The following is a 25746-nucleotide window of genomic DNA, read 5'->3' as shown; positions in this document are numbered from 1 at the left end:
TAATACCAGTGACTGCAGGTCCCAGGAGATAAAATGACAGCTAACATTTGCAGAGGGCTTGGTAAGTGTCAAGCATAACTCTGAGCAGTTCATGCTGGATCCTCACACAATCCCCCTGAAGTACTGCAAGGAACTCCATTTACCCATCAGGACGCTGAAGCTAAAGGAAATTGGCTCAAGATCCTACAAGCAGTGATGACTGGGCTTCAACCCCAGGCTGAGTCCTGAGTGAGTGCCAGTAAGCCATACTGTGCCGGAGACAGCCACAGCCTCTGCTGTCACAGGGATGGTGGCCCTTGGGGAAGGCTGACACTTAACATGGCATCACAGGGCATGCACAAGGATGTCTGGTGGAGAGCCTAGGGATGTAGAAAGGCCTCCTTGAAGAGAGAATACCTAAACTGAGGGGAGGGAATGTGCAGAAGCTGACAAAAGAAAGAGGAAGAGAAGAGAATCCCAGGCAGGATGGCAAGAGACAAGAGGGCAAAGAAGCGGGGGGCCTAAAAGACGGGATTGGGTCTCTGAAGAAAGTGGGGGAACACCTTGCCCACCGGCAAAGGAAAAGGGAATCGCCCCACTGCAAGGCTTTGATGCAAATGCACGCCTGGCAGCAAGAAGGGAATATGTCTGGAGCAGAGCAATTTACTGGGAAGCCTAGGAGATGACATGGAGGGGCTGACGTATTTCACAGCGCTCTTGCAGGCCAGGAGATTCTGTCTGCTACGCGCTGTGAGACCCGGAGACACGTTAGTGTTGGAGCAGAGGAGAGACCTGTTGTTCCAGGTCTATTTTTTCCCCTAGAATGTGAACAAAAGGGCAGGGACTTTGTTTTGCTCTTTGCCTGTGCCCATCCCTGGAAGACGCTTCGATCGCATTCAGTAACTATGTGAACAAGGAGGTGAATGAATGAAGAAATGAATGAACGAAATGAAGGAATGAGTCAGTGAATAATTGTGGATCTGACTCCTTCAGAGATCCTTCGTCCCACAGGTGCCGAGAAGACCCGCCCCGCCTCTCCTCCTCCGCCCGGCTTCTACTCCAGCCCTTAGGCTGCGGGTCCGCGCCGCGGCCGCCAGAGGGCGCGGAGCAGGGGGCGTTTCCCGCACGGAGGGCTTTGCGTGAGGCACCGCATGGGGCGGGGCCTGCGGGCGGGCGCCGCTCGGCTGAGCCAGGTTGACCGGCGGGCGGAACGCGGCTGCGGGGCTGAGGCTGTGCGACGGCGGCCGGAGCGGTTCGGGCGGCGCACAGGGCGAAGATGGCGGCGGAGCGACAGGACGCGCTGAGGGAGTTCGTGGCGGTGACTGGGGCCGAGGAGGACCGGGCCCGCTTCTTCCTCGAGTCGGCGGGCTGGGACCTGCAGGTAGCGGCGCGGGGCCGGCTGCCTCGGGCCGGCGGGGGGCTGCGGGAGGCGGGTGTCTGGCGCAGCAAGCCCGCGGTGGCCGAAGCGCACAGTCATCCCGCCGGGCTGCGGCCTGACCCAGGCCTCAGGGTCCCGAGGCCGCTTGCCACGCGTCGCCAGCTCGGTTGGGCGTGGGAAAACGCGGGCCGGCCCCGGCCGGGCCCTGCCCTGCCAGGCCTCGGTTTCCCCCTCCGCCTCGCCCGCTCGTGGGGTCAGCGAGACTGCGGGCAGTGCCGCAACCCTCGTGGGCAGCGGAGCCTGGGGGCGTGGCGGCCGCGCCGAGGCTCGGCTGGGTCCAGGCCGGGGAATGACCAGGTCCGGGGTGGAGCTGCGCCGGGGACGAGGTGATCGTTTATTTCCCTTTATACCGCCCCTGCCGCAGGTGGTGGGAGAAGCCCGGCCTGGGAGTCGGCCCACGCCCCCTCCTACCCAATTCCTGGGTGAAACTACCTCAGGGGTGGTGGCGCAACCTTGGAGCCTATTCGGCTTTCCTAGTTAAGTCATCTGTAAAACGGGAGTCTCGTGGAATGTATCGTCTAGGGTACTGGCACGTGTTACGTATTATTTAAATATTTGTTAATTAAGGCATTAAGATGAGCTACACGAGGGAGGGATTTTTGTAAATTGTTGAATCCCCCGTGCCTAGAACAGCTCCTGGCTCATAACGGGCACTCAGTAATTAATTGTAGAAAGAATGGCGTAAATGGTCTTGGTCAGCCTGCGTCTTAGGTGGATGACGGTGATGAGTATTTCTTGATTCCCTACCATGAGTCAGGTGCTGTTCTAACTGCTTTACGTGTCCTAAATTACTTAATCTTTAGCATTTTGCAGCTGAGGTTAAGGAACTTGCTCAAGGCATCACTAGTTACCAAGTGGAAAAGATAGCTTTAGAACTCAGTTCTGATTCCAGAGTTCAGGCTCTGAACCACCAAGCGCCAGGCACTTTACAGGTGATGATTTGTTTAATCCTAGCAACACTGAGGTAAAGACGACTAGCTCTGCTGTGTAGGTGAGGAGTTGGAAGCTCAGAAGGCAAGTGATATGCCCAGGACCTCCCCAGCCAGTAAGTAGTGAGGTTGGGCTTTGAACTAGGTCTGCTGACTGCACCATTGAAACTGCTTGCACAGAGTAAAAGAGTTAGGTATAGCATCACGTCTGTACACACACACAGTGTGAAGCCCCTGTGCAGGGCAGAAATACTGAATGTGGCTGCAGCCTGGAAAACCTAGAAGCTCATGATGTTACACAGTTGCCAGGTCATCAGTCCCAGTCTTCCTCACACTACCGGTAGGGAAATTGAGGCTCGTGCATGTGACATGACTTGCCTGACAGGGCCAGGACTTGACTGCAGGCCTCCCTCAATACCAGTTCAGTGTGTGTGCTATGACAGTACATTGCCTCCAGCTGACTGGTTATATCCCATGAAGGCACACTCCTAACTGGCTGATGATGTCCCACAAGGGCTCACTGCCTACTATAAGGCTATTGATCTCGAGGACAGGAACCATATCATTTTCATCTCTGTAGACCTCAATACTCTTTCTTATTTCTTTGTACAGAGTAAGTGATTAGTAAATACCTAACTGTTAAGTCAGTGAGAGAAACAACCAAACACAAATGGCCAAAAGACTCCCATATACCTTCTGTATGTAGAGAGCTAAGGCATGACTGTGCAGGAATGTTAATGGATCCTCTCATTCATTGTGCAGGGTTGGTGGGACAGGCGTCTACAGTGCATAGATGAGGAAACCAGACCTTAGTGAGAAAGTGAACATAGCAGTCTGGACCAGTCTCCCTGTTCCTGACTCCTGGCTGTCCCATGAAAGCTGAGAGTAAGGGCCGGAGCAGACTGCATGGGATGGAAGCTGGCTGTACTCCTTACCAACTGCTTAACTTTGGGCAGTTTTCTTAATTTCTCAGTGTTTCTGTATCAACTATAGAATGAGACAGTAATAACACCAATTACATACGGTTCTTTGAGGATTAAATGAGTTAACACATGTAGAGTTACGCTCAGAACAACGTGGCACATAAATAAATGCTCAATAAATGTACACTGCTTTTGCTGGATCACGTTTCCTGGTAAAATGAGAATGAGGAGTGTCTCCATCCGTCTTCCTTCTTGCCTTCTATTTCCCTTAGTGGTGGAATTTGTCTCAGGTGATATGAAGAGAGATAGCTGGGCTGCTTGCTATCTTTTGATCTCATTTTCTGTGGTCCCCAGATACAGACCACATTGTAAGTGTGGGCCATATCTTTGTGACTTTGCTTTTTTGCACTCAAAGGAAATAATGTGTTAGATGAAGGCCTGTTTAAGAATCCAAGTTACTACGTCTCTGTTTCAGATCGCCCTAGCGAGCTTTTATGAGGATGGAGGGGACGAAGACATTGTGACCATTTCGCAGGCAACCCCCAGTTCAGTGTCCAGAGGCACAGCCCCCAGGTAAGGGCCAACTTCAATTATTGCTGCTTGGGTGTGCTTCCAACAGTGATGAGGAGCAATTTCCTGACTTAATGGGGGATTCAGGCCTGGGGATATGGATCAGTGGGTTGGAGTGAGAAAGTTAGATTAACTGGTGGATACTAGTTCCTCACATGACTTGTTCCTTTCCTGTAGAGAGAGGCACAACACACTCAGGTGGAGACTCTTACCTGTGTGGTTTATGGCCCAGTCCTGGGGGAAGCCACAGAACCTACTTTTAAGATGTTTGAGGGTCTTTTATTTATGAATGTGAGGAGTGATCACTCCATCTCTGGAAGTTTTTAAGTAAAAACCAAAGGACTTCCTTTCTGGAGGCTGTAGATATAAAAGATTAGACTAGATGACTTTAGAAAGGCTCTTTTGATAGTTTAGGATGCCCATTACCCTATTAAGAAGTCTTAGAGAAAATAAACCTGTATAACCCACTCCTTCCCAGATTGATTAAGTGAAACAGAGTTAACCTTTATGATCCCATTTGCATCCCCTGGCCCAGCCACCTAACTCCGAGGTTCCTGTGGCAGATCACTGCTGTGATCCGCAGAGCAAGACAGTGCTGGTCCTCCAGGAGACAGACAGGGCCTCTTCCCACAAAGGTCTCTGAACTACAACTCCCCTCTCTGCTCTAGCCTGCCTTGTTTCTACTCTCTGGTATGTGTTTTCGCCGCGAAAATTTGTTTGGTTTTTAAATCAACCCCAGAATAAAGATAGAGTGTTTCTTTGCCAGTGGAGTGGTAAATTGTGTTTCTCTCTAAGGGCATCCAAGCTTTAAATTACATTTCCTCCCTTTGAAGAAGGAGCTCTAACCCCAGATTTTGTTCTTCCTTAACTTCTTTCCCTATCTCCCATGTCCAGAGAAAAGAGGTAGTAGGCAGTTGATCTTTTAATTATTCACAGGGACTGACCTAGGAGGTATGGGTGATGGCTCATCTGAATGTTACTACTTGGAACATGGTTGTTAGGGAGACATCTGACTTCCTGGGTGTGAGTCTTTCACAGGTACCCCAGGTTACTGTTGGGATGTTGGCGTGTCAGACATACAGAGGGGGAGAAGTTCAAATGTAGCCTCTGATATCAGTCACGAGTTCACACCTCTCTCCTCTAGTTGCCTTAAAGTCCTATCAAGGAGGTGGTTTATCGGAGCAGAGGCCTACAAGCCCGACTGCCTATATTCAAATCCCAGCTCTGCTACTTGGGAGTTTTGTGACCTTGCACGGTTTACGGAACATCTCAGTGCCTCGGCTTCCCTCACCTGTCAGATGGGCATGATAGCAGTGCCTACCACGTGGAAGATTAAATGAGTTTGTAATTTATGAAGCATGTGGAACACAGTACATGTTAGCTGTTGTCCTTTTATTATTTTCATCATTATCAGCATCAGTTTTCATCATCCCCATTCTTTTTCTCTGTGTCCCGTCTCTTTCCACAACAAAGACATAGGTAAAAAATAGACCTGTAAATAAAAGAATTGAGGAAATAGAGTTTAATGTTAAGACCACGGGGGACTGAATACATGTGCAGGCCTAAAGGCCTTGCTTTGTTTCTTCAGGTAAGCCTCAAACATGGTACTCAGCTTGGGTGAGGCCAAGAAAAACGGAGAGAGAGGACACAGTGTGTTATGTCATTGTCCTTGTCTGGAAGGAAACACGTGCATTCTCAGGAGAAGCCACGCTTGTACTAGCACCTCAGAGGATTGCGTGTGCCAGGGATCGGACTGCTGCAGGACACTTAGCCTGCCGCCGGCTCGCCCTGCCCGCACCATCCCCTCCTCGACCACTCTTTCACGAACTCACTGTTGCTATGGAGCAGCACTCCGTGAGTGAGGGCCTCCTTTGATTCTAGAATCTGGAATGGATGTGAGAGGGTTTATAAATGACCTGAAGTTGCAGGCAGAATTTTGTGTGTATGTTTTATCTTTTCTGGCAAGAAAATCCATAGCTTTTATCAGATCTTCCAAGGTCTTTGGGACATAAAAAGGTTAACTGTTGCCATGAGATTGTCTGAACTCCTCAGTAATAACAGCTGTCATTTATTGAGCACTTGCCAGGTGCCAGGCCCTGGGTTAAGCCTTTACACGTACATCTCTTCAGTCCTCACTACAGCCCTATGTATGGGTGCTGTTACTCTACCCATTTTACAGATGAAGATACTGAAGTTGGGCGTCTTCCCAAGATGCACCGCTAGTAAAACAGGGATTTAAATGCAGATCTGTTTCTGTTTGCAGTGTTCATCTCTCAGCCAGAGTGATGTCCTGCCTCCCTTCATGGACATTCAGGGTCCTCCAGAGCTGGCCCTGAACCTACCATCCTAATCTTACCCTTTTTTCTTATTTCTCAAATCTTTATTCCAGCCAAACTGATTTCATTGGTATCTCAATTTTGCCTCATTTTTGGTTCTCCTGCTTTTGTTCGAACCTCTCACCTAACTGGACATGCCTGCTCTCTGTCCTGTCCAGCTCCCATGGGTCCTTCCAGCTTTAGCTCAGTCCCTACCTTCTCTTTCGAATGTGTTATCCCCCACCCATAGGCAGAGTGCCATGGTCTTGTTACTCAGAAATCCAGTCATCTATAATTCATTCACTTCTTGACCCATATTCATGTACTACTTGGGGACATCTCTTGTGGGTCATCTTGAACTCTTCTCCTGATATTTAACTTCACTTTTTCTCCCTCGGTAAATTACAAGTTCCTGGAAGTGGGGGGGGGCTAGGATTTCAGGAGCACCCACCATCTGTCTAGCTCTGCCAGATGTTCTTACCTATGTTGTTATGCCTCAACTTTGGAAGTAGGTAGGGGGCTAGGTCTTAGATTGAGTAACTCACAGCTGCTGTTATGGCAGATTCAAGCCCAAGTCTGTGTAGATACGGAGCTGGTTGTGCCACATACTGCCTTCCTGTCCAGCACCTCCCACCCTTGTACCTAGCACAGCGTAGAGCAAGAGGTAGCGCTGAGTTTCTCCCTCTTCTCCTCTTTCATGCGTCTTAACTGTACTTTCTTAGGATGTCAGGGACTGCCATTTTCCGATTCTCTAAAACTGTACTATCCAGTGTAGGAGCCTATAGCCTCCTGTGGCTGTTTAAATTAGTTAAAATTAAATAAAACAAACATTCAGTCATTCATACTAATCACGTTTCAGTTACTCAGTAGTCACATGTGACTGTGACTTCCGTACTGGACAGCACAGGTACGTTTCCATCACTATGAAAAATGGATCTGACAAAGGACTTTTGTGCACTTCAGGGTACCTGGGAGATAGAGTTTTGATGCTCAAAAATTGAAATTTCTGAGACGTTTTGCCACTTTGTGGAGGACAAAGGACAAAGTGTTCTAAAATTGGTGGTGTCCGCTGGACGTCTGTGCCATAAGGTACCTCTCAGAGTACTACCCCAGAGCAGCTCTCAGATCTGAGCATGCATCAGAATTACTTGGAGAGCTTCTCAAATGCAGGGTGCTGGGTACTCCTCCCAGAGTTTCTCAGTCAGGAGCTCTCAGGCAGGCCTGGGGACTGGCATTTCTCACAGTCTCACAGATATTGCTGATGCTCTCTGTCTAAGGACCAGCACTTTGAGAACCACTGCTTGAGAGTAGCACTTTCAATGTGCTACACCAGGCGTCAGTGCCCAGACAGCTCACAGAAAGCCCAAGGGGTTGGTGTCGTGATTGGCCCATGGGCACATGAGAACACAAGACTTCGAGAACTTCATTAGCATGCCCAGATGCCCAGGTGAGCTCACTTGGGATTAGAACCAGGTATATGGACACCAGAGTCTGGATGTGAGAATGTTTGGAGAAAGAATCAAACCTGCAGCCAGAGCAAGTGGTTTGCTCAAGCACGTGTACACATGGTATTTGAAGGTGTTTAACAACAGAGAGGGCTTTTTTCCCATGGATGCTAGGCTGAACATCTGTGGAAAACCCCCCCTGGGAAGATTAATGAGTGGAATTAGCCTTTCAGGGTCATAGTGCACATCTATCACTTGGATCCTTTTGAACTATGTCATACAGAGCATCCAGGAATGCCCGGGAGGTTGCTCTCAGCTAACTCAAGCAGGGAATGCATTTGCTACATTAATTGGTCTTTGTTCTCTCCTTTCTAGTCGATGGCACTTCAAAGCCTGTTCTGTCCTCTGATTGTCTCCTTGATATAAATCTTTCTTCAAGATTGAACTGGAGCTTTCTCCCTAGAAGATTATTCCTTGAGGCTTCTTATCTCACCTCAGTAAACCTTTATTATCCTCCCCACCATGTATTATAGAGAACTTAAGAAATAGAGAAAATGTTTTTCTAAAATGTGTCTCATGATTCCTAAGTTCCTTGAGGACAATCTAAACTAGGAAAAAGGGACGGTGTAAAACAGTGTCAGAGGAGGAAGGTGACTCTTTTCACACCCACTTTTAGCGTGCCCTCTCCAGCCCCACACACAGCTGTACTTTTTTCCTAAACCACAATAAAGGCTTGACTAACCTGCAGCAGAAGCAGAGGCGTCCTCAACACGTACTCATTTCCTTTTCACTTCTTGATAGCTTGTCCTTCTCTGGAATGTGTTACTTCGTGTATGTGCATATACCACTTTCCTACAGTGCCCTGCTGCTCCCCTACCCCCACCAACCTCTCGCCCTTTATCCACCTGACTGATGGTCCATTCGTTCTTTGGCACACAGTCCAAATGTGGCATTTTCCTGGGAAAACTTTCTTGACATTCTCCCGTCCCCACCCCACGAGGGACAAGACATTCTGTACCCACACGTCCCGTGTGCTTCCCTCTGTCACAGCGCATACCACACAGTATTTAACAGATGGTTTCCTGGCCTAGGGACCATGATCCTATAAGCAACTGAAGAATAAGAACTGCGTCGACCATTTTTATAGACCTAGTATCCAGTTCAGTATTTAAAAATTAAATGATGACAGGTACCTGACTGGCTCAGTCAGTGGTGCATGCGACTCTTGATCTCGGGGTTGTGGGTTCGAGCTCCACGTTGGGTGTGGAGATTATTTAAAAATAATAAAAATCTGTTTAAAAAAAGGTAATAAGATGGGGCGCCTGGGTGGCTCAGTCGTTGAGCGTCTGCCTTCGGCTCAGGGTGTGATCCCGGAATTCTGGGATCGAGCCCCACGTCAGGCTCTTCCGCTATGAGCCTGCTTCTTCCTCTCCCACTCCCCTGCTTGTGTTCCCTCTCTCGCTGGCTGTCTCTCTCTCTGTCAAATAAATAAATAAAATCTTAAAAAAAAAAAAGTAATAAGAATTAAATGGTAATAGCTGTCCAGTTGTAAGTTTTTAAAGTAGTACATACCCCATACTGTTCCTTTCTCCTCCCTGTAGGAGAGCTTAAATTGGACTTCATCTTATTTCACGATAGCCCTTTGTAATTTTTTGCAGTCCTGCGTTACCTTGAAGAAAAATGCCGCATTATTTTGATAAACTTAGAAAGGCTTACCCTCTTCACATAAAATCTAACCCTTGTGTCCTCAACTCCTTAGCAGCTGATAATGGGGGTTACTTTTGTTTAAATTTCCCTAATACATTTTGCTCCTTTCTGTGTTCCAGCGATAATAGGGTGACATCCTTCAGAGACCTCATTCATGACCAAGACGAGGAGGAGGAGGAGGAAGAGGGCCAGAGGTAAGTCTTTGTTGGGGGGTGCACAGTCCATAAGAAAAAGTCCATGATAATGTGTAAACCAGGTAGAAGCACCTAGAAGGATAACATGCTCAATTATCATTGGCCATTACTACTGTGGGCTAGTCTGGGTGGGTTATATTCTGGAAACAGTCTCCCACTCCCTGTAGCTTAGAAGTCATCTCTTTCCCCTGTTACTATTTTTTTCTTTTGGGGCATTCTGGGTTTTTCTTTTTTTAATTAATAAAATAATATGTATTTGTTGAGAAGTATTAGGGGAAGGGAAACAAATCAATAAGAAGGAAAAAAAGTTATTCATAATACCTGGTCACCCAGTGGTCATCAGGTATCAGTATTTTGGGTGTACACATTTCCAGGTTTGTCTTTTTAATTAAAAAGGCAATATATTACATAATAAACAGAATAAAAAGCTTATCAGTGTGTATTCCCTCAATATACACACATTTTGTTTGTTTGTTTGTTTCTAACCGTTAGGAATGCTGTAATAAAAATAGTGTCTTTTGTGGAAGATACAGAATAGTGCACTAAAAACATAACACTCATGAACCCTTTGGTAAGAGAGTTAATGTTTTGGCATGTTTGTATCCAGTCTTTGCTCTATATAAATGTACTTTGGTATTACATTTTACATGGGGAAGGTCAGATAATTTTGTTTGTTTTTATTGGATTAATCCTATTTCTTCAGTACTTCTCCGTGCCATTAAGATTCATTAGTGTTTTCAACAACTGTAATAATAGTTCTTGTGGGTTGTCCAACATGTAGGTTTTTGATGGTTTTTTACCACTGTAAATATCAGTGCTATGAACATCTCTGTATATTCAGATTATTTCAGATTATTTTCTTAGGGTAGTTTCTAGAAATGAAAGTGCAGGTCAAGGGAATGAATGTTTTTAAGCACTTGATCACAGGCTCTTAGTTCACAAGCCAAGGCTTTGAGGTTCCATAATAAAGACCTTTCAGTCCACTGAGCAGAACTTCATCTGCAGCCTTATTTCACGGGTTTTGGTTCCCCATGGACCCTGCCTCGGTGGGTCAGATGTTCTTAACGATCATTATAGTAACCCTTACAGAAGTATAATTATCTCATCATGGTCACTCTTTGGGAAGCGGGCTGAGAAATTACATGTGTTCTATTCTCTGTTTTCATCCATATAGTGACCTTTACACCGCCTCACAGCCTTCTTTTTAGATACATTCAAGGTTCAGAGTTTTACACTCCTTGAGTGAAAGGCAATGCCATCAAGTATGTGAATGCCCAACTTCTAAATGGCCGCTGCCTCCTTTTCCTGTCCTGTCACATCCTCCAGGTGATGACCTTCCTTTATTTCACATCCTGATTATATCCTCAGGTCCTGAGCATTTCAGACCTGATGACATTGGTACTGTTGTCCTTGTCAAGGCCTGTGGCTTGCCTTGCATTCAGTGGGGAATGTCAGGAATAGAAGGCTGAGACTAATTTTATAGGTTCTCAACTCTCCCCACTGGGAGACATGCTATTGACCTAGCAGTGAATAGGAGCAACAAGCAGGTGGCTAACCAGGTTTTCAGAGTACTGGTTTTCAGAACCAGATGAAAAACTGCTAACTTAATCTCAAGCCGTGCTTGGCCCATTGTAGAGCCTGGTGTGGGTATCTTGGGGCTTGTATTTGGCTTTCCCTGACTTCCTTCAGTACCCTCTTCTCATTGCCCCCAGTGGATATCACCAGAATAGCAAGGTGAGGTGAAGCTTGGGTGAGCTCTCAGTGCTATTATCACACCACCTTACATGTGTGCATTACTCTGTGCTTGTTCTTTTGCATACATCCGCTGATTTGAACCTCATGGCCCTGACTTAAGGAGCAGGTAGGTAGGGCATGTGGTCCTTCCCTCCCATTTCAGAGATAAGGAAAATGAGGTACAGGGCAATGCACCGATTTTCCCAGGGTCACTCAGGGACAGAGCCAACGCCGGAGCCTAGCTGCTTGTACTAACCATACTGCTGCCACTATTAACCTAGAGCTGCTAGTGGTAGCTGCTTCTGACTGTGACCATAGTTGCTGTCTCCTAGGAAGGTGCTGGCCACCGGATGGATAATTCCCAGTTGGGACTCTTTCTGGAGCTGGCATGTTGTCATGCATGCCTGGAATGCCCTTCCCTGGTTTCTTCACATGATAAACATATCCTCACCCTCAAGACTCAGCCCAGAAGATATTCTAGGAAGCCTTGATTATCCTCCCCAGCTCAGTGCTCCAGAGCACCCCTTACTGACTCCAGTGCTGTTCACACTGCATTATGCCTGCCTGCCTACTTACCTGTTTCCCCAACTAGACAGTAAATTCCTTAAAGATGGGCATTGCATCTTTTACCTCAGTGCGCCTAGCCCAGAGCCTGGCACATGCTCTGTTCATGTTTTCCAGGTACGTTTAGTGTTAGACATGTGTTTTCCGCACAGGTTTTATGCCGGGGGCTCAGAGAGAAGCGGACAGCAGATTGTCGGCCCTCCCAGGAAGAAAAGTCCCAACGAGCTGGTGGATGATCTCTTTAAAGGTGCCAAGGAACACGGAGCTGTAGCTGTGGAGCGAGTGACCAAGAGCCCTGGAGAAACCAGTAAACCAAGAGTGAGCATAGGGGGTTGTTTGTGGCCACAGGACTCTGGTTTTGGGGGCCGGGGGGGGGGAGCCCTTTTTGACCCCATAGTGACTGAATTTGTTTTGTTTTGTCTTTCATTGCTCACTTGCTCTTATATGCGCAAGAGCAATGCAGTTTCTCTCACCTTTTAACGAGAAATCAAGATTTGAGGCCATTTTCAACTCTTGGCCTGTGGGCTGGAATAGGTCCTATACACGTTTTATTTGGCCGACTTGATTTATTCAGTGTTTTACTTAATTTTGTTTTAGTTAAATTAGTAGCCACCTGTGTTACATAAATTCTAGATTTCTGTCGTCTTTGGGAAAAATCTTGGGAAAGTCAAAGTCTTTGGTATTATCTTGCACCCAGATTCCTGCGTGACCATAATTAACTAGAGCTTAGTAGCCAAGCAGTGCTCACCAGTCCTGGTCACTTCATTCATCTGCCATACTACCTGGCCCTGTGGCTCTGAGTTCAGTACTAGAACAAGTGTACCTAGTAGGTAACGAGCTTGAGGCGTGTCACTGTGTCTGAGTGACCCACCACCATTGCTTCTCTCCTTAAGTGTTGACGATCTTGTGTTTCATAGCCATTTGCAGGGGGTGGCTATCGCCTTGGTGCAGCACCGGAGGAAGAGTCTGCCTACGTGGCAGGAGAACGGAGGCGGCATTCCGGCCAGGATGTGAGTGTGCGTCTACATTCTTTGGGAAGCTTATAGACTGTTCTGCCGTTTTTAGAGGCGATTGGTCACATGTTCTGTGTGCACCAGCAGCTTCTGAAGGGGAAGAGGCAGTGCCCTTATTGTGGTCCTTGAATGGAGAGGATTACCTGACTGGGCAGGGGCACTCGTGAAAAGGGGTAAGCAGAGGAGATGGACAAATAAGGAGTTTTCTGAGCATTCCACAAACCTTGGGCAGAGGGATCATGATTCTGGGGTTTTCTGGTGGTGTGGACGTGGCTAAAGAACTTGGTCTTCAGTGCACCCAAGGAGGCCTAACACACAACTTGGAAAAATTTTCCTTACTATTATTCAGTCCTTTTTTCTCTGCGTATAGGGTCCCCTCTCCAATAAGTATCTCAAACTCTATCGATAGTTGTGAGGTTCGTGAATTTAATATTATGCCATAAACAAATGTTTGGCCTTATGGCCATTAGTTTCTATAATGCATTTGTTTTTCATCATTGTGGGTTTTATTCCAAAATAAAGTTGAGCAAGAAGAAAATAAAAACCATATGCACATGAGGCAGCAGCTACCAGTGTGTTGGTTTGTAGCCTCGACCGTTTCCTGTGAATGTGTATGGGGAGTTAACAGAGACTGTAGATGGCGTTGGTAATGACTACAAAATAGTCCCACGAGCAGATTTGCCATGGTAGTTGAGCACGATCTATGTGCCAAGCACACTGGCAGCCCTGCAGATAAGCCACAGCTTTGACCTAGGCACTTGCTCAGAGCCACTTAACTAGTGAGTGCAGAATCAAGATGCAGACCCAGGTCTGCTTGAATCAAAGTCCATGCTCTTTTTTTTTTTTTTTTTTTTTTTTTAAGATTTTATTTATTTATTTGACAGAGAGACAGGCAGCTAGAGAGGGAACACAAGCAGGGGGAGGGGGAGAGGAAGAAGCGGGCTCCCAGCCGAGCAGGGAACCTGGTGCGGGACTCAATCCCAGGACCCTGGGATCAGGCCCTGAGCCGAAGGCAGACGCTTAACGACTGAGCCACCCAGGCGCCCCAAAGTCCATGCTCTTAACCTGTTGCCATATCACCTTATTTTAGGTTAATACTTGCTGGTTGATGGATTTCCTCGTGCATGCGTGTGTGTGGTGTCTGTCTGTGTTTTGATAATGACACAGGAAAATAGTAAGAACCTGCTAATGTGCAAGGTCGCATTGGTGTGCTTGGCAGTTTCCTGACAGTGTATGGACCGTTAACCTCCTATTGTCACAGGTTCATGTAGTGTTGAAGCTCTGGAAGAGTGGGTTCAGCCTGGACAATGGTGAACTCAGAAGCTACCAAGACCCATCCAATGCCCAGTTTCTGGAGTCTATCCGCAGAGGGTGAGCAGAGAAGCCCTCCTCTGGGTTCCATGTCAGTGAGTGGAATGGCAAATGGAAAAGAAGAGGCTGATCGAAATGTTTATTATTTAAAAAGTTAAAAAATTAATTTTTATTTATTTTAGAGAGGGAGAGTAAGTGGGGAGGGGCAGAGAGACAGAATCTCAAGCTGACTCTGTGCTGAGCGCAAAACCTGACACGGCGCTCAATCCAGTGACCCTTAGATCATGACCCAAGCCGAAACCAAGAGTTGGGTGCTTAACTGGCTGTGCCACCCAGGCGCCTTCCCCATTTTTTCTTAATTTTATTTTTATTTAAGAGAGTACACATGTGCACATACATGAGCATGGGGAGGGGCAGAGGGAGAGACACACTCAGTGCAGAGCCCAACGCAGGGTTTGATTTCAGGACCCTGAGATCATGATCTGAGCCAAAATCAAGAGTTGGACTGAGCCACCCAGGCGCCCCAAGAAGTAAAAACTTTGAAGCAGATTTAACACAGTTGAAATATAGATTCACAGATCTAAAACCTTGTGTGTCTGTTTTTCCCTTCTGGGTCTGGGACAGAGCCAAGTGACCAAATAAGATAGAGGTCTCAACTGTGACTTTGAGCAGGTGAGAGACAAGTGGGAGGCAGACGGAAGCTACTAAAGTAGCCGCTCCCTGTGGAGGCCCAGCGATTTTTCACATTTGGAACTGGGATGTTTCTCCTCCCTTTGCACCCATCACTGCCATTCCCATGCTGCTCCACGTGGACCCCACCATTGCCTTTTCTCCTGCAGAGAAGTGCCAGCCGAGCTTCGAAGGTTAGCTCACGGTGGGCAAGTGAATTTGGACATGGAAGACCATCGGGATGAGGATTTTGTGAAGCCCAAGGGAACCTTCAAAGCCTTCACTGGCGAGGGTCAGAAGCTGGGCAGGTAAGAGCCGCACAGGCGGAAGCAGGACGTGCTGGTCACTCTCTCAGCCCCCACAGACCCTATATCTCACTCGCTTAACACGTAGCTCTTCACCGTTACGGAGTACTGCGTATTTCATTTGTGGGAGGAAGAGTGGAGAATGTGGACTTTGGTGTTAAAAGACCTGAGTTTAAAATCTCTTCTTCTCTTTCTAGCCGTATGACCTTCGGCCATATAACCTCAGTTTGCTCAAGTATAAAGTGTGACTGGTGAGACTTCTTACCTCCCTAGTTACTGTGAGGAGCACAGGGTGCTGCTCCACAGTGAGCAGTCAATGTAAGCAGGAAGGGTAATGTGTTGCTGCTTTGATTCAGTAATCTAGAGTGCTCGTGGCAGCAGTGACATCCTTCATGGCTTTGGCTGGAACAGACACACATGTTCTTGGGTCACCTGAAATGGGGTTTGGAGGGATGAGAAATCCCGGACTCTCCCACCCAGCCAGCCTCACAGCAGCATCTTTCAGGAGCCAGGGAAGCTCGGGGACTTTATTGCCCTGTGGAGGCTGCTGCTCCACCATTTTGGCGGCTCTTATCTCTCCTCCTTTGGCCCTGCCTGACACTATCACTTCCTGTGACTTTTCCTGCCTTATGTTCTCTGCCACGGTCTCCCTCATGCATTCAAATCCCTGATAGGATCAGATTGGTCGAAGTCACTCTTGCCTTTGATAGGCAGAGTTCTCCCACCAGACCTTGGCCAACCCATACTCAGGCTGCCTTCCCTCAGAGGCCCACTCAGCTCTGCCAATGTCACTTGGTCAGTTTTCTTCAGAGAGAACTGGGTAGGCACTCAGGGAATAGTGACCCTCCCTGCTATACAATCATTACTTTACAGAAGGAAAGCTGAGATTCTTGAACTCTAAGGGTCACCCTTGGGTGCATGACTGGTATGTGGTGGAACCAGGATTGAAACCCAGGCCTTCTGACTGGCATTCGTTCCCACACCTGCACAGCAAGCACTCTCTCTGACCTAGATCTGGCAGCTCTTGAGCTAGGCACTGCCCATGCTCACCTCATCACCATCTGCAGGGATCAGAGTGTGGTTTGCCAGCACCTGTGCCCTTTGAACTCCAGCTGGGCCCTCCTGGAATCCCGTACCTCCCTGTTGGCCTTTCATCCTTATCAGGAGCAAAGGTAATAGGCTAGGACATTAGAGACCAATAGAGTGATTTCCCAGGACCAAAATAGTAAGTCTACCCTGCTCTCGTTTCATCCACCACATTGGGCCTGTGGATTGGTCCCAAGACAGCTGTCCTCAGAGTGGTCCAGCCTGTGGCTTCCCTGACAGCTGTGGTAAACTTTGTAGAGCACTAGATAATTCTTTTTTAATTATTAAAATAAAACATTTATCTTTTAAAAAATAATAGAAAATAGAGATCAAGAATAAGAACAACCTAACGCCCTGGTATATGCAGTTAGCATCGTTCTAGTCCGCTGTGTGTGTGAACGGCATGCTGCTTTATCACTTGCTATTTTGCCTAATGAAAGTAGTATGGTTGTCCATACCAGTAAATGTATCTCTACAGTCTCATTTCTAATGCTAACATAACTTTCGATCTTATGTGTGTGCTATAGTTTAAGCAGTCCCCGCTGTGAACCATTTAGGCAGTTGCCAATATTAAGAACAATACCCCCTAATCTTGGCCCAGAAGTAAAATTGCTGGCTCAAAAGGTCTTCGTATTTTTAAGATGGTGTCAAATTGCCCTCCAAAAAGGACGTATCCATTTTTATCCACCAGCTTTTATAAGGAGGGGCTCAGAACTCAGAACACCGTGCTGTTGGGCTTGTTTTGTTTCATGGTACTAATGGGAAATGCTACTCCTAGAAAGTCTATATTATTTGTGCAAGACCACATCTCAAAAAATTTAAAAATTTGTTTTCTTTAAGATTTTGTTTATTTGTTTGAGAGAGAGCACAAGCGGGGTGAGGGGCAGAAGGAGAGGGAGAAGCAGACTCCCCACCGAGCAGGGAGCCCGATGTGGGGCTCAATCCCAGGACCCTGGAATCATGACCTGAGCTGAAGGCAGACAGACACTTAACCAACTGAGCCACCCAGGGCCCCCCCCCCAAAATTAAAATGTTTTTAAAGAAGTCTATTTTAGCAAGAGGGGAATAAATAGTTTTATTGGTGTGGAGGATGACTCCAACAAGTTGAGACAAAAAGCTAAGTAAGGTTTTAGCTTTTCAGTCTAAACCAGATGGACAGCTTTTTCTAGTTTTTCCCATAAATTTTGCAACATTTTCCATTGTCATCTTGTCAACTAAAATGATTAAGATCCAAAAGTTTAAGAAAATGTTCTCGGTTTTGCCTCAAAAATCAGTCAGTCCTGGGTTTTTTTCTCCAATTATCCGAATGAATAAATTGTTCTCAGTTCAAAAATTTGAGAAAATTCTTAGAGTTGTATTAAACTTTGTTGTTTTAGGTTTGGATGGGAACTAATCTGAAGGTCCAGGAAAGACTGCGTTTATTTGATTATGAGTTGCAAACACCAAGAATGCCCCTGGGGGTGTGGGGTTGCTGCTACCCGGATTGCGTTTCAGCTGCTCACCATGCTTTCTGCAGTGGTCATTTTATAAAGAGATGGCAAGGTGTCAGCACTTACAATTGTGACAACAAAGCACCTTAATGCCCAGTTAATTCCCGACTACAAAGGAAGTAAGCAGTTGGGTGATTCAGGCTCTTTATCTGGGTGAGGCTCTGTTGCCCTGTGAGTTGTATGGTGTTTGTAGGGAGATAGTAAAGAAACTTCTGGATGTCTGATCTGACCATTCCCGTCCCTGGGTGAAGTGCTTTCACTGCCTCACATGACCCAGCCACTCCCTGCAAGGAATGGCTCAAGTATTAGCAGTTTTCCAGAAACACCAGACCCAAGGCTGAGTTCCCTTGAACAAATGCACGTGGCTGTCGTACACAGCTAGAGCGGTTTCGATCTACTACTTTTTGAGTGTCTTGCTACAAATAAGAACCCTAAGATCTGGGGCGCCTGGGTGGCACAGCAGTTGGGCGTCTGCCTTCGGCTCAGGGCGTGATCCCGGTGTTATGGGATCGAGCCCCACATCAGGCTCTTCCTCTGTGGGCCTGCTTCTTCCTCTCCCACTCCCCCTGCTTGTGTTCCTTCTCTCTCTGGCTGTCTCTATCTCTGTTGAATAAAGAAATTAAAAAATCTTTAAAAAAAAAAAAAAAAGAACCCTAAGATCTGGTATAGAGGGTCTTCCTACTCCAGTCTTCACCTTCCTTGAAGGCTGTGTAGGTTGGGAGTGCCCCTTAGGTGACCTTCCAGTTACAGCCCATGGCTAGGCATCTCTAGCTGATTTGGGTCCAGAATGCAGACAAATGTAAATGGGGGCAGGACCTTGAAGAATGCTACTCATCAGCTTTTAGAGTGTTTTTCTGCCGTTAACGAAGTACTGGAGTAAGCATTTCATATGTGTTATCACCTCTAATGCTGTTTAAATCCCTAGTCTGCACATAAAGACTGAGCCTTGAAGAGGTCAGGTCGCACCCAAGGTCACACTGCTTGTCAGCGCAGGGATGGGTTCCCTCCAGTCTCTGCTCTTACCTGCCATGCTGCATTGCATCTGGGATGTTCTTGCATAGCCACATAAGCATTTGTTTGTGTTTCTAGTATATGCTGGATATGGTGCACTATTTTTAGCTATTATCTCAACCAGAAATTTCATTTTACCCCATTTTATCGATGAGCAAACTGTGTTTTGGGGCAGTTTTCCATAAGTCCAGGTCTAGTCTCCCTGACTCCCAAGGCTTGGCAGGAGAGTATGGCAGGTGTTAGAGCACAGGACAAGAGCCAGGCAGCTTGGATTGTGTCCTGGCTTCACCTCGAACACTGGGATCTTAGCTACGTTGCTTAATGCCATTGTGCCTCAGTTTCCTCACCTACAAGGTAGAAATGATGAATTCCTACCTCACATGCCATTGAGCGTTAAATGAACTACTGTGCATGAAATACTCAACCTGGGGCCCATCTTGGTGGTGGATGCATCATAAATATACAGCATGTCCGTTATGCCTCCCTAACTTACCTTATCTGTAGGACGTGCAAGAGAAACAGTCAGAAGCAACACAGCCAAGTCCGCATCAGGCTTTCCTTGACCCCTTGTGTAATTACCCGGGCAGACACTGGAGCCTGGCAAGTTGAGTAACTTGGTTAAGGCCACACCTCTTTTGTAGTTCTTTGGTAGAGCTGGGACTGGATGACCGGTCCTTTGCTGTTTCTCCAGCATCACACTGACTCTCCTTCATAGGAACGGCTGCCATGTAGTGGACTGCCTGCCCTAAGAAGTATAGAGATGGGATAGGGATAGTATTCCCCTTTTATAGAAAAGGAAATTGAGAAGCCCCGATGTTCACTAACTTGCTTAGGGTCACCCAGCTCATGAGTGAGGGCTGTATCAGATTCTCTGGAAGCAGGGGACAAGTTTGAGAAAGCATTTTTAATATAAATATTTGTTTCTAAAAGTAAACCATAGAATGTGAAGCTTGACAAAGTCTTGGCTGATAAGAACACTCAGAATATAGAGGAAGAAAGCTTGTTTGTTACGTATGTTTTTAAAAATTGAAAAACCTCCCTATAACATCCACTTCTGTTTTCCCATCCATAAAGTGGAGACCTTACCCATCCCAAAAGATGGCTATGATGAGTCATGAGGCTGTGGCTATCAAAACCCCCCAGACAGTGCATGTGCAAAAAGCAAACGCCATTCCCGTCTCCCTGCCTTCCCCACCCTCGCCCGAGTGGATACTCTGGGCTCTCTTGGAATAGCTTCTCTCTCCTTATAGGCCTGACTGAAGATGTGAGAGTTCCTTTTATGGCAGGCAGTAGCTTTACTGAGCACCTGTTCCGTCCTTGGAAGTGTTACATAAACAGTTGAGGGACAGGCCACCTACGGTCTAATTAGACAGTTGACCTAACGCCCATGAAACTACTGAACAAAGTAGAGTCAGACATTTGCAGGAGTAACGTTGAACTTTCCACTGTTCCTGAGCATCTGTTGAAGTCTGTGGTGGTGTGATTTCTCTGTGTGCTCTGGCCCACATTTGAGTCCCCTGTGCTGGGAGGCTGATGCATAGAAGCAGCTCCCCTCCCAGCTGGTAAGTGAGGCCAGGCCTCTCTCCTGAACTCTACTTGGTGACTGGGTGAGCCCTCATTTTCACATTCACAGAACAGAATAAGTTCACTTTTCAGTTCTTTGCTAGTTATGTGCTCTGGGGCAGCATTTCGTATGATACACTCTGTGTGCAGGAGGTTTACAAGTGTTACATAAGAAAAGGATGTGGTGGTCAAAAGAAGTTGCCTTAAGCGCACAATCTCAAGACGTTTAATATGCAAGTGGCTTCCGATGCTGCCAGTTTGTTGTGTGGCATTTCCACAACCTTCCTGGGTTGTGGAGGGACTAGGGTCCCAGAAAACACACCTGGGAAAGCACTTTCTGTTGAATTTGTTACAGGTACCATTTTTTAGCTTGTAAAGATCCAGAGGGAGGGGAGAGGTGTAAGAACTGATATAATTAGAGGCGTGGGGAAACAAACAAGTTGGCATCTCATGACCTTTTCTCTGCATGGGTCTGTGCTAGGGTGTCTGCTAAGAGAAAGGCTGGAAGTGAGATGCACGGGTGTTTACAGGAGAGGAGTGGAACCTCCCTAGAGATGTCAAGAATTGGGAGTTGTGTTCTGTTTTTTAAGATTTTATATATTTCGAGAGCGAGTATGTGCACGAGCAGGGAGGAACAAGGGAGAGGGACAAGCAGACTTCACGCTGAGCTTGGAGCCCAACATGGGGCTCAATCCCACGACCCTGAGCTCATGACCTGAGCAGAAATCAGGAGTTGGACACTGAACTGACGGAGCCACCCAGGCGCCCCGAGAACTGGGAGTTCTGTGTGCATTTTGTATATGTCAGTGCTGTATATAATTCTCCCCTTTATCCCTCACAAAAAGTGAGTAAGGCATGTAGCCTTAACCCTTGTTCAAGATCCTCATTACTACCCTTGTTGAAACTAAGGGCATTTGAGTAACTTGCCCAGCACCGCACAGATAGTGGGTGAATTCAGACCCCGGTCCATCTGATCTAAGATCTGAGCTCTAAACACTGCAGCAGACACCATGTCCTGTTCATACTGTGTCAGTAATCCCTATGGTGCGGGGTACTTGGCTGGCCTATGGGAAATCTCTGCCCCCTTCTGATAGTTGACACAGGAGAATAAATGTGCACACAAGTAAGATTGCACTAGGGAGTGCAGGCCTGAAAATTCTGTCACAGGGAAGGAGTCTGGACTGGTCCCTGCATCCCCGCAGTCACCTGCCAGGCTGTGTCAGGCCCTCCTGTGCTGCAGACTTGGACTGCCTTCTCTTGTTAAGGCTAAAACTCAGCCTGGTCTGGTCCCACTGCAGGTTGTCATGCATACTGCTTTCCTCCCTTTAAAGTTTTTATTCAGGTGAGGACACCAAGAGAGAAGGGGGTGAGACGCTCGCCCCAGGTTATTCAGGAGTGAGGAAGCTAGCAGCAGCTCAGGGCCTGAGCACATTCTTCTGGGCCTGTGGGTAGGTTCCACGAGGGCAGGGCTTGTCTCGGTCACTCCCTGTGGCGGCAGCGGCAAGCCTAGTCCCTGGACACGGTGAGTGCTCAGGCCCACTCCAAGACGGAATTGCCCTCCCGCGGGTCACTGTTTTCTGTGTGCGGCCTGACATGCTCCTCTCTCCTCAGCACGGCCCCCCAGGTGTTGAATACCAGCTCTCCAGCCCAACAGGCAGAAAACGAAGCCAAAGCCAGCTCTTCCGTCTCAATCGACGAGTCACAGCCCACCACAAACATCCAAATACGGCTCGCTGACGGCGGGAGGCTGGTGCAAAAGTTTAACCACAGCCACAGGTGCCTTGCGCCGTCTGGCCTTGCTTATTCTGGGAGGGTCCTCTGAACACCACCAGGCGCTCCATGCTGTCCCGAAGGGGCAGTGGGGTGGGAAGGTCTTGAAGGTCTGAGGCCTTTGGTTCTAGTCCCTGCTCTTGCATTGAGTGTGGCCAGTAACTGCTTACTTCCTTTCTATGGGTCTCATTCCTCACCCGTAAAATTAAGGGATTGGAATTCTCTGGATCTTTTTAGTGCCCACAGTATTTGTTGACAGGAAATTTCATGGTAAAGCCCAAGTGCAGAAGAATAAAATCTGAACTGCCGTGGTTGATGGAGGGGAGGAGGGGACACTGTGCCAGCATCCCTTCAAACTGGCTTCCTCTACCCACCCTGCTCCAGAGGATCTCTGAAAACTGCTGGGCTGTGAAAGTCTCCTATAGATCTGCCCTTTGAGAATACTAGAATACCTGCTGTACTGTTTCAGATCATCTGGGCTGGATTAAAGCACATTGTGCCAACCCCATTTTAAAGATGGGGAAACTGAGGCACAGATTGAAGAGATTAGCAGGGGAGGACTGTTACAGGTATTATAGGTATTTGGCCACTCCTTTTTCTAGAATAGCAGTAGCTAAATTTCATCAGTCATAGGCCAACTAAACGGGAAGCACATGTGGGGCCCAGAGAATGGCTTAAGAGTCCTTGAGTGCTGACAGGGTTCTCATGTGGGCTAAGTTGTGAAATGAGTGTGATTAGGGCTACCGGAGATGGGCCAGGCAGAGGAGCCTCTAGGATGAGGGACCCCAATGTGGGCAGGAAGCCCGACATAATGAAAATCTAGGAGGAGGAAAATAGAGAACAAGGGGAAGGAGGGTGTTGGTGTCAAAGTGGGTAGAGTTTGGGATCTCAGTAAGGCGGTTGGTGTTTATCCCAAGGAAACGGGGAGCGGCCGTGAAGGTTTTTAGGCAAGGGAGTGATGTGATCTGATGTGCTTCCAAATGAGTGTTTTGGCTGCCCTGTGGAGAAGGGTGGCCAGGGGTGGTGGACAGCAGAGAAGGGCCCTGCTCACCCACCTCCCCACTCGCCCCCGCTCCGCCAGGATCAGCGACATCCGACTCTTCATCGTGGACGCCCGGCCGGCCATGGCTGCCACCAGCTTTGTCCTCATGACTACCTTCCCTAACAAAGAGCTGGCTGACGAGAGCCAGACCCTGAAGGAAGCCAACCTGCTCAACGCCGTCATCGTGCAGCGGTTAACATAACCGCCCACCTGGCTGGCAGCCTCATCTCCCTCCTGCGTCTCCACGGCCGGCTGCCCCGCGGGGACCACCCTTCCTGCCCCTTCCCACACACCCAGCAGTCCGGTGCCACGCTCCTCCGTAGCTCTGGGTTCTTAGATCTCGGTTGGACATTTGTTTTCTCCTTAGTTGCATTTCCTGGGTTTTTGTGACGATCAATGGACTTTAAAGAAAAAAAATAAAAATAACCAAAAAAATTGAAGGAATATCACCAGCATGTTGTATGGAACCTCTCCCACTGAAGCCAGCTTTGAATGCTTTAAAATCACATTAATTTCCAGGTATGTGGGGAGGGGCCTCCCTTCCATCATCTCTGCTTAAAAATTGCTTGTGGCCCACAATACCCATCCGCTAGTGTCCGCCTGCCATCCGAGATGACTAGTGGAGGGTTCCCCCTTTGTTGGGAAGGGAGTCTGGCACCGGTAGAAGAGGCTTTGTAGCCACTTGCTCCCACAAAAACAAAGTTCTTGCCCGGACCACACTGGGCAGCCGCAGAAGTGCCTGAAGTGCGAGGTCAGATCTAGATGCACTCAAGCCCTTCAGGCAAAAATAAATACTTCCCTGTGCTCCTTTCATTTAAACCCGGGGAATTTCAAGCTCCCTGGGCCTGGGCCAGTTGGGATTCTACTGACGCCCGCCTGCCCCAGCCCTTTCCTCCCTCACCTGGGCTACTCACACCCTGATCTCAGCCGCTCTGCCATTGCCTTATTTACTCCACGTGCAGAGATCTGTACCTGGGACACAGATAGGGTGTCTTCTCGTTGGGAAGCAGCTCCTGCCAACCCAAATGCGTGCGTAGTAGGGCATCTTGACCTAGAAGAGGAACGGAATCAAAATGTCCTAGCTATCAACTCACTTTGCAGGGCAAGTCAAATGGTGACGAAGGGGCGCATTCCCTGTGCCCCAGGCCCCTTCTGCTGTGTGAGCGCTTGCGAGAGGCTCCTGCTGAGTCCATGTTGAGGGCAAGTGCCGCGTCCACGGCTCCAGTGTGCAGATCCTGTGCGCAGTTCTCCACCCTGCTGCCTTCCTACTGGCGGCAGTCCGGGCAGGACTACCCCTGATAAAGCCCCCCCCACCGAAGCGTGCTTCCCGTGCAGGTTTGGCAGAGGAGGATCACGGGGTCTCGGATAGAAGTCCTTCCACCGGCCTGTCCGCTGAACCACAGACTCCGAATCAGCACTGACTCAGAGTCTCCTGGTTTTGAATCATAATGTGCCTCAGCCCTCTTCCCAGGCGCGCCTCACCACACACTTTCTCTTTCCTGCTTCACCCCTGTGGCAAGACAGGAACACTGCTCCATACCCCCCCACACACCCCTGCCAGAGCTAGGGAAGGGCTGGGGGTTTCACCTGGTACCCATCCCGAGAACGGGATGTGGCTTGGTGTGTCTGATCCCAAACTGGCGGGGGCCTGCCAAGGCAGCAGGGTCCATGGCGAGTCTGGCAGGCAGAGGTGACCATGGAAACCAAATGCGGGTCTGGAAAAACTTTGTAAATTGTTGTCACCTTGACCATTAAAAACCAGAATGAGGACAACAGAGTTTTGTACTTTTTAATGGGTTGCTCTGAAGGAGTGTAATACCAGCAGCTACCGCAGTGCAAAACCTAGAGCCAGCTCACAGCTGGGAAGTGGCAAGGTGCTGTCTGTCTGCTTCCAAAGCTCGTGCCCTGTATCTGTATACACTCCATCCCCCAACCCCGGCCCTGTATGCATGCACTCTGCTTACGTTAATTCTGCTTACCTGAGTTAGTACATACCCAAAGAGATCGTAAAAACACCACTTAGAACCCTCATCATGTGGAAGAATTTACAAAGGGCTCTTCATATTCCCACCTAGCCCTGGAAAGTGGGTGAGGCAGCCGTTCTAATTGTTGGAGCCACCACAGTTCAGACGGACTGGGTGTCTAGCCCAGGGGCAGAGGGATTGCCAGCCACCAAGCCAGAGATCACGCTGGTCTGGATCCAGGCCAGGCAAGGATGTTTTCAGCCCCAGCTTTCGGTTCTGGGTGGCTCAGATGGAAAGGTCCATCACAGGTTTTTTAAAAAAATTACAGCCACTGGTTCTGGGGCTTCTGGATTCAGGGCAGTTGTTCTCAACTAGACGTTCCGTTCATCTGCGGGGAGGATTGGAGTCATCCCCAAAATTGGTTGGTTGGTAAGGGAACCTCCCGGCGTTGCATGGGCCAAGGATATATTGGAAAACATGGGACCTGTCCTGATGGGACGATATTTAAAATTCAGCACTGAGTGAAAAACACAAGTTAACTGATGATGATGCCTCACCAAGTTCAGTTTAAGCTGTTCTCTACTGTGCGACGTGTGTATTTTTTTTGTTTGGTCTTGAAAACTACACCATGGCAAACACTGTAGGTACAGTTTGGGACACATCTGGTCGCTTCCTTGGGAGGTGGCCATGGGAGGAAGCAAGCATGTGGGGCGGCAGCAGGGCA

The 25746-nt window shown here is 48.1% G+C and overlaps 1 protein-coding gene across 2 annotated transcripts; it reads left to right on the top strand.

The window, feature by feature from the left end:
• The first annotated feature begins 1181 nt into the window (after positions 1–1181).
• On the top strand, positions 1182–23502 carry NSFL1C (NSFL1 cofactor). Of its 2 annotated transcripts, XM_034640342.1 has the most exons (10): positions 1182–1360; positions 3745–3842; positions 9426–9500; positions 11356–11361; positions 11951–12116; positions 12716–12808; positions 14073–14182; positions 14962–15099; positions 21858–22022; positions 23098–23502. In XM_034640342.1, the coding sequence occupies exons 1-10, from the start codon at positions 1256–1258 to the stop codon at positions 23258–23260; spliced, it is 1119 nt and encodes a 372-aa protein (XP_034496233.1). In that variant the 5' UTR covers positions 1182–1255; the 3' UTR covers positions 23261–23502. The 2 variants fall into 2 exon arrangements, with proteins under 2 accessions (XP_034496233.1, XP_034496234.1); XM_034640343.1 differs by lacking the exon at positions 11356–11361 and having other exon boundaries at positions 1184–1360.
• Positions 23503–25746: the final 2244 nt, after the last annotated feature.

Source organism: Ailuropoda melanoleuca, chromosome 13, assembly GCF_002007445.2.
Source record: "Ailuropoda melanoleuca isolate Jingjing chromosome 13, ASM200744v2, whole genome shotgun sequence".
Taxonomy (NCBI): Eukaryota; Metazoa; Chordata; class Mammalia; order Carnivora; family Ursidae; genus Ailuropoda; species Ailuropoda melanoleuca.
The sequence above is the reverse complement of the archived record's forward strand: the minus strand, read 5'-3'. Positions and strand labels throughout refer to the sequence as shown.

What these genes read in the sequence shown, in the direction of transcription:
- NSFL1C (XM_034640342.1), top strand. Translation starts at nt 1,256, where the DNA reads ATGGCGGCGGAGCGACAGGACGCGCTGAGGGAGTTCGTGGCGGTGACT. An exon ending in CGGCGGGCTGGGACCTGCAG is followed by an intron (nt 1,361 to 3,744) that starts GTAGCGGCGCGG and finishes TCTCTGTTTCAG; the next exon opens with ATCGCCCTAGCGAGCTTTTA. An exon ending in CTGGAGTCTATCCGCAGAGG is followed by an intron (nt 14,183 to 14,961) that starts GTGAGCAGAGAA and finishes TTTCTCCTGCAG; the next exon opens with AGAAGTGCCAGCCGAGCTTC.